Source organism: Microtus ochrogaster, chromosome 10 (genome assembly GCF_000317375.1).
Source record: "Microtus ochrogaster isolate Prairie Vole_2 chromosome 10, MicOch1.0, whole genome shotgun sequence".
Classification (NCBI taxonomy): domain Eukaryota; kingdom Metazoa; phylum Chordata; class Mammalia; order Rodentia; family Cricetidae; genus Microtus; species Microtus ochrogaster.
Window position 1 is genome coordinate 67,559,341 of NC_022016.1, and position 8,983 is coordinate 67,568,323.

An 8,983-nucleotide genomic window follows, 5' to 3' on the forward strand; every position below is an offset into this window, starting at 1 on the left:
GAACTCACAGAGATCCGCCTGCCTCTGCCTCCGGAGTGCTGGGATTAAAGGCGTGCGCCACCACTGCCCGGCTACTCATATTTAAAACTTTTAAGAGTATAAATATAAATTTTAAAAAGAAGTCCTCAGATCTTTTCTTCAAAAAGAAAATATCCAAGTAAAATAATTTATATACAATTTCATTTTTAAACTTATTTTATTTAGGGCCATACTATAAGTAATTCAGAATTAAAATTTTTTTAATTGCTTATATCTTTACATCTTGGATTTTTATTGGAATAAAAAATATCAATATGAAATCATGATGAAAATCAATATGAAAATATGAATCAGGAAATGGATGAAAGTAGTAGTATATTGTTAAGCATAAAGCATACTATATACAGAAAGACAACTTTTTCTATACTTTAGTGTTTAAAAACTCCATTATGTTTGAGTAGCAGAGACGCAGGTTTCTGAGTGATACAAATCTCTCAAAAAATGAAATTTTTCCAGGTTTTAATATTTGGGTAGGGTCTCCATATAGCCTAGGCTGGCCTCAGAGCATATAACTCATGCAGGCCACAAACACATTACCCTCTTGCCTCAGCCTCTTAAGTGCTTAGGTTGCAGGCCTGCACCACCATGCTTATTTTCAGAGTTTCCTTTATACCCATCTTCCCTCACTGAGTCTGTGTTTCCTTGGGCTATGATTAAATTCTCTTAGCTTGGATGCCAAAGCATGGAGTAAGAATGCTTAGGTTTGGTATGCACTCTCTGTGCAAACACATAATCAGTCCACTTGCTTCTTGGGTCCACACTGCCAAGAAGTGTCTCATTTCTGTCTGCAGGGGCCTTTACATGCCAGGACTTCTTTTCTTCCTCCAGTCCAATTAGTGTTATCTACATGTACATGGGTGCTGGGCACCCTATCAGAGCTATTCTAGAAGAAAACTGACCTTCCCTGTCAGCAGCTGTCAACTGCCTATAGCCCTTCAACTAGGGGTGGGACCTTGAGCCCAGGGATTGGTGGGTTTTCACTCTCAGGGATTGGTGGGTTTTCATGCTCAGGGGTCGATGAGTTTTCACACTCAAGGATTGGTGGGTTTTCATACTCAGGGACTGGTGGATTTTCACACTCAGGGGTCCATGAGTTTTCGTGCTCAGGGGTTGGTGGGTTTTCGTGCTCAGGGTTTGGTGGGTTTTCACGCTCAGGGTTTGGGCTTGAACCTTTTACCCAACAATAAAGCATATGTCCGTCTCCATAGTGTTGTTATACTTTAACATTCCTTTTACGCCATGCAGCGCTCTCTGAGCTGTCTGGAGTTGGTAGGTTTTGTTGACTCATGATGACAGGACATTCTGTGCCGTTTATGACTGGAGCTAGCAGTAGCTGAGGGTAATGAGGGTGAGTGCAGTTTGGGATACAGGGCACAGGTGATTGGACTTTGAATAGCTGCCCTGTGGCCTCTACTTTTATTTACCTCTAACAGTTTGCCTCCAGATAAGGGCTGGGCCTGGCCAAGACCATGGGTCTAATCTTTACACATATGCAGACTGTGGAACACAGCCAAACAGATTCTGACACAGCCAAAGCAGACTTCTGACCTATAGAATTTTAAGGTAATAAATGGGTGTTTTCAATCACAATCACCATGTATGTGGTACCTTGTTATACAGTATTATAAAAGTAATACTAAGGGATTACATAAGCAATTACCAATTAACTCACATCATGAGCAGTAATAAATGGAGGTTGTGTTAAGCCAATAAGTTTCAGACCAATTTATTATGCAGTTGAAGCTGAATGTTGCACATTGTAAGAGAGGTAGAGAGCCATTCTTTTTTTCTTTTACATCCCAGTTAGTGTTCCTTCCCTCCTCTCTTCCCAGCCTCCCCCACCCCCCGCAAACCCGTTCCTGTACCCCAATCCACTCCTCCATTTCTGTTCAGGAAAGGGCAGGTCTCCCACAAAATATGCCATATTAAGCTACAGTAAGACAACCCAGTATGAGGAGTAGGGTCCCAAAAGCCAGTAAAAGAGTTGGGGACAGTCTCTGCTTCCACTGTTTGGAGTCCCACAAGAGGACCAAGCTACACAACTGTCACATATGTGCAGAGTGTCTAGGTCAGTCCCAGGCACGCTCCCTGGTTGTCAGTTCAGTCTCTGTGAGCCCCCATGAGCCCAGGATAGCTGATTCTGTGGGTTTTCTTGTGGTGTCGTTGGCCCCACTGGCTCCTCCAATCCTTTCTCCCTCTCTTCTGCAGAATTCCCTGAGCTCCACCTAATGTTTGGCTGTGGGTCTGTATCTGCTTCCATCAGCTGCTGGATGAAGCCTCTCTGATGACAGCAGACTGTAGGCTGGAGTATATCCGGCTAGAGGTTGGTTTCCCACTCTCTGCACATGAAGTCTAGCCTGGTCACAGGAGAAGGCCGGTTCATGCTACATATTTGCTGTTGCCAGGAGTCTGAGCTGGGGTCATCCTCGTAGATTCAGGAGAGATTCCTTATGCCAGGTTCCTTCCTGACCCCGAAATGCCTCCTCTGCAGTAGTCTCTTTCAGTACTCCCCCCACCCTGAACCCAACCTGAACCCAACCTGAACCCAACCTGATCTATACAGAGAGAGCCATTCTTAAGCGGAAGGCTTCATCATACTTTCATACAAAGTAAAAAAGGCTGGGAGGGCATGGGACCCGAGTTTGAGCCCACCACCACTTTCCACTATACCATTAGTTGCGTACTTTTTATTAGTACCGTGGTAAAAGCACTAATGTAAACTATGTAATTTTTAAGTAGATATTACTAAGACTCGGAGTCTATGCTACATTTTCATTTTTGAGGTAGGTAATTTCAATCCCATTCACCATTCCACCCTCAATTTTCTCATCTATTCAATGGGTCTGTTCACACAATTTACAAAAACATGTGACTATATAAACTGTGGACTCTTAGGAAAGTATCAGAAATTATGAGCAGCAGTCTAGTATTTAATGTCACATATTTACCAACGAAGCTCACTGGCAATGATTGTATAAAACTATGCAATATGTACATATCCTTTGTATCCACTTATATGCCAACATTTGCTCGGAGGCAGAATTCACATGGGCCAACCAACCTCCCCGCTTGGCCAAGACACACCAATTATCCACTATGAAAGCATGAATACAATAATTTATGGGCTACCGGTATGCTCTAGTCCTGGAACTGGGGAGGGGGAGCTGATAATTTTAGGCCTAATATGTTTTAGGTACAGCCTGCTGCCTGTATCAGTGGAGTATAAGGGACTGGACTGTATTGGGCTTGGTCATTGCAAAGGTCTATATAGGTCCGTATATCCACCGTGTGCGCATGTGCCTAAGAATGTAGGCACGCTCATTACCACAGCCTCACTAATTCTTGCAGAAACCCGTCCTGAAAGGTTTCATGCTTGTTTAAGATGGCCACTCAGATGTTAACTCTCTGAAGGTTTTTTTTTTTTTCCTCAGTACACCAAATGACACATTTGCCAAACAGAGACTCTCAGCAAACCGAAGGAGCTACTAGAGCCACAAGAAAAGAAAGTGCCCTACGGAATAATCCAATCCTCTATGCTTTAGCCCTTCCCGTTGTGGCCACCACTGGGGTGTTGTCACATAATCACAGGACACCTTCTGTATGTACCAACGATTATCTAGGCTGCCCCAAAGTTTCCGTTTCCTCCTTGTCAAACCTGATGGGGTGACGGGCAGGTAAATCCTAGTAAGATTCTGGTTTGCTTAGACCCAATCTGAGTTGAACTTCGTGGAGAGGAAGGATCTGATCATCAGAATTTTCCGTTTTGAAAGCATAAGCAGGGAAAGACAGACCTCTTACTTTTGAAAGGTGTAGCAACTACACACAGCAAGTCAGTTCTTTGATTACCCACTATCCCTAATAAAGTGGTGTGCTGCATAGCAAACTTGTAAAAAGCAGAAAGCCTATTTAACTTTGGGGTTGTTCCTGCCCTTGCAGAAAAAAAAATAATAATAAGTCGGAGGATAGCATTTCTGTCCTTCAGACCCGCTTCTATACCTGGAACTCTTGTCCAATCACCGGCAACAGCACTGAGCTGTTCGTCCTTGCACTATGACTGGTTCCTACACTAAGCTCTGCCCCTCAACTAAAGAGCTAGTTTCTTTATATAGACTTTTGGCTCAGGTGTCCATCTGGGAGACTCCGCCCCTCTCGACCCCGTGACCTGTCCCCCCCCCCCCACCTCTAGGCTGCCGGACTTTAGCGGCGTGGGCGGGCCCTGGGCGGTCGCTTCTAGGAGGAGAGCTCAACGGACCCTGCACCCTCGCCTGCAGCAGCCACGACAGCAGCCGCCGCAGTCGCTGTCCTCCCGCAGTCAACCGCCACCATGGTGAAGATCGTGACGGTGAAGACGCAGGCGTACCCGGACCAGAAGCCCGGTACGAGCGGGTTGCGGAAGCGGGTGAAAGTGTTCCAGAGCAACGCCAACTACGCCGAGAATTTCATCCAGAGCATCATCTCCACCGTGGAGCCAGCGCTGAGGCAGGAGGCCACACTGGTGGTGGGCGGGGACGGCCGCTTCTACATGACCGAGGCCATCCAGCTGATCGTCCGCATCGCCGCCGCCAACGGGGTAAGGGACGTGCAGGCCGGGCCGAGCGTGCACGACGTGCAGGCTCCTTCGGGCCCACGCTTCCGTGTGCGCCTCTGTCCAGTCCCCGCCTTGCCCCGCCCCGCGCACGCTCCCTTGACCTTGGCTGTACCCCCCCCCCCCTCACTCCCACCCCAGTTTCGCCGTGGCTCTGCTGGGAAAGGTGAACCCGCCTAGACGCCCTATTCTGGTCTGGGACTGGGGCGCCTCCAGCTGGCTCCCGGCCCCAGCTGGAAGGGCTGGCCACCGGAGCGCTCACCCCACTGGGGTGTCAGGCCAGTGATCTGGGTGGGCAGGTGCCAGAGCTCCTCCTTCCCAAGTTGGCTTGGGGAAGGTGCTTCTGTCCCTGCTCGGCCTACTGCCTGGGAGCAGGCTTTTCAAAAGTCCAGTTTCTACTGGGTAATTCACTGGACCTGTTCCACTAAGGGGGCTGGAGCTGAATTTTCATTAAAACAGAGACAATATACCCAAGGGCGCTCTTAAGCAAGCTGTCCTGTCGGGCCAGGAAATTAATGCAATGCAACGCCCCTGGTTCTGCTCACCCCCCCTCACTCCCCCCCTCCCTCAACCCCCCCACCCCGTTAAGGGAGGTTAACTGTCTTAATTGGGGAAGTCCACTAGAGAGGTGAAGCTTAAATATTTTTTTCTATAAATCTGATGAATAAAAATGTGGGTTTGCAAAGTTGGAATTGGTTGTTGCCACAAGGTAATTTCCAAGGCGTTTTAAGGAACATGTTTTCTTTGTATATTTAAAATAATATTGGACTTGTAATCAGCTAAAGGGTTCATTCCCTTTAGCAGTTACATACGTATTTTAGCAGTACTTTGTTTTACTTTATTAACGTGTTTTAAACAGTCTTGCCTCTTGCCAAGCACCATGCCAACACCGCGCTGGTGTCTCAAGGATACTCTTGAAGCCCTGTAAGGAAGATGCTATTATGGGTGCTTTCAAGTCACCAATGAGAGTTCTGAAGCCTGGGCAGCTTAAAGAATTTACCAGAATTTAGCCGTGCGATAGAGGCACACACCTTTTATCCCAGCACTCGGGAAGCAGAAGCAGGTGGATCTCTGTGAGTTCAAGGCCAGCCTGGTTTGCAAGAGCTAGTTCCAGGACAGGCTCTAAAGCTACACAGAGAAACCCTGTCTTGGAAAAACAAAACAAAACAAAAACAATTTACCAGAACTTAGCCATAGCATTGAATCTGGCGCAGACCTGCCAGTCCCAAGAACTTGAGCGGCGTCTGAGAATTAAGGGATTCTTAAATTTTAGGACCTCGTTTTCCCAGTTGTCAAAGTCTAAACTGAGCTCTGTAGACTTTCCTGGATGGGGCAGACATTTGCAAACACAGTGAAAGAAGCCAGGATTTCTTATTCTCTGCCCCTCAGACCACCGCAGCTTTCCATGAGGGGAGAGAGAGCACTCAGTAGCTATGTGTGGAAGCTCCTTCAATCTAATCTGTGCTCCTAGGGGCTTCATCCAGTGGTTCCCTGGCCTGTGCCCTGTACAGAGAACGCCTCGGGGGGGAATCGGGGTGCGCAGACGTGAGCCTTGTCCTTACGTTTAGGTAGAGTGGGAGTTTTAGGGTTCAAATGGATATCTGCCCCTTGGGGAGCCCTGTGGGGTGGAAACAGTTATTAGACGTCTTCACACGTTAGCCACTGGCTGGCCTGTTGCTCTTCTCTCTTTGGCCAGATTCTGAGTTCTGTCATCACTGAGTCTCACTGTCCGCTCCGCACCTTACTTCCTGCTAACTTGTGCTGCTTCCGCCTCTCCCCTGACACAGTCCCTCAGAGCTGCTGGTGATTCTGGTAGCTCATTCGCTGCAGCAGCTGTAGGCCTTCACCTTTCACCTGCATTTGGCTCCCTGGCTCCGCACTCAACAGTTTCGTGCCTGGTCTGATCACTTTGCCGATTCTACTCAGGATATTTGTCCCCGCTTGCCTGCTGTACTTACACCCTAGTGGTTCCCTAGGTTCCCCGGTTTGCTACTCTGATTTAATTAAATACTTTAATCACCAGGGGTTTACTTGTGTTTGTTCCTCTTCTGGCGTGATTTAGTTAAGATTGTATCTTCAGAAAGCAACTGCTCCTTTCCTATAGATACTGCTAGAATAGATTGATCCAATTCTGGTGAGATTATGTCTGCCTGTCATATGTTCCCACTGGTGAGTAAGCTTGAGACGGGATTCTATTTTACCTATAAGCCTTCCCTTGGTGTAGTCAGGAGTATTGGTCCAGGACCCCTTCACTAACCAAGTTCTATAAAAGATTATGTCTTTAGGAAATAAATTGTTATGGTCCATTTTCAGTATGAGGTACGGTTAGAGCGCATCAGAGAGTCACGGAGAGGCAGAGGGCACTAGGCCCCTCTCTGCTAGCTGGCACCTGGCACCTGTGTGCGTGAAAACTCCTGAGAACTGGAAAGTTGCAGACAGTCTGCTACTTGACTGAGCCCATGATCAGAAAGGGTCTCAAGCCCCAGAATATTCCCAAGGTAAGGCCTTGCATTCTGAACCAGTAGCATAGGGGATTTGGGAAGGCAGCTATGCTAGAAGAATATGAAGGTTGTACCCCTGGGGTACCAGCCTGTGGGAGAAAGAGGGCAAGAATATCTCATAACCCCTGATTTGCACCAAACAGCACACTAGCCATTTTTGCCTTTTCCTGATGCTTGCATCTCTGCCTGCAGAATGGTGTATTAAAAACTGCTTCACCATCCCTAGTGTCTTAAGTTTGTTATTGTATAGTGGGGCTCTTGTTTCTCACAGTGTTCCTCTATAAGATAAGATGGCATTTGCTTATAATCCATGCGTTTACCTAAATCATCTCTATATCATAAAACCAAATATAGCATAGATATCATGCTGTTTGAGAATATGATGTAGGTATTTTTATTTGTTTTACATTACTTTTTAATGTTGATTTGTGTGTGTGTGTGTGTGTGTGTCACAGCAAGCATGTGGAGGTGGGAACAACTGGGATTTGATTCTCTCCATTGTGGGTCTCTGGACTTGCACTTAGGTACTCATGCTTAGTAGCAAGTACTCTTTTTTACTGTTTTTATTGAGCTATATGTTTTTTTCCACTCCCCTCCATTCCTCTCCCCACCCCTTCTACCCTCTTCCATAGTCCCCATGCTCCCAATTTACTCAGGAGATCTTGTGGTTTTCTATTTTCCATATACATTAGATCCATGTATGTCTCTCTTAGGGTTCTCATTGTTGTCTGGGTTCTCTGGGATTGTGAATTGTAGGCTGTTTTTTCTTTGCTTTGTGTCTAAAAGTCACGTATGAGTGAGTACATTTGATACTTGTCTTTCTGGGTGTGAGTTATCTCATTCATTATGATGTTTTCTAGATCTAGCCACTTGCCCGCAAATTTCAAGATGTCATAATTTTTTTCTGCTGTGTAGTATTCCACTGTGTAAATGTACCACATTTTCCTTATCCATTCTTCAGTCGAGGGGCATTTAGATTGTTTCCAGGTTCTGGCTATGACAAACAATGGTGCTCTGAACATAGTTGAGCACATGTCCTTGTCGTACGATTGAGCATCCTTTGGGTACATACCCAAAAGTGATATTGCTGAGTCTTGAGGAAGGTTGTTTCCTAATTTCTGAGAAATCGCCACACTGACATCCAAAGGGGCTGTACCAGCTTGCACTCCCACCAGCAATGCAGGAGTGTTCCCTTTTTCCCACATCCTCTCCAGCATAAGTTGTCATCAGTGTTTTTGATCTTGGCCATTCTTACAGATGTAAGATGGAATCTCAGAGTTGTTTTGATTACAACAAGTACTCTTACCCACTAAGGTTTCTCACTGGCCTCTGTATTATATTTTATTACCCCCTTTCATTATTTTTGCTCTTTCTGAATAGTATCAGTCCTTGATTGATTGATTGATTAATTGATTGATTGATTGATAGAACCCATGGGTGTGGAGCTGGTGACTAGAAAAATCAGATTGTACCTACAGTACCTGGGCCAAAGGTAGTATCTGGTGACTTCTTGTCTGGCTGCCTTGAATTGTGAATCACCAATGTAGACAATGCTGCAGACACAGTATCACATACAAAGCAGAAGCCTGGAAATGAATTTATTGTCCGCTGTTGAAGCAGACTGGGTTAAGAACCTTTACATTGAGCAGTGAGTCCTTTTAGTGACTGGTACAACCTCTACCAAAATGTGCTTGAAATACATGGACCAGCGTGAAGGCTCTTACAGTCATAGATCATGTCAGCCAGGCTTTGAGAGCTCTCATGCCTCCCATTTGAGACAAATACCTCTGAGTTGGCCTGAGTGTATGCGGGTGGGTGCGTGTGCATGTACAGGGGTGCCTGTATGTACTGTGTGCAC

At 46.2% G+C, this 8,983-nt stretch overlaps 1 protein-coding gene across 1 annotated transcript in view; it reads left to right on the forward strand.

Moving 5' to 3' along the window:
- Positions 1-4,155: 4,155 nt before the first annotated feature.
- Positions 4,156-8,983, forward strand: part of Pgm1 (phosphoglucomutase 1) — a 57,965-nt gene continuing 53,137 nt past the window's right edge. The window contains exon 1 of the mRNA XM_005353458.3: positions 4,156-4,609. Within this exon, the coding sequence (XP_005353515.1) occupies positions 4,364-4,609 (246 nt within the window). The 5' untranslated portion in view covers positions 4,156-4,363. The remainder of the gene's footprint in view (positions 4,610-8,983) is intronic.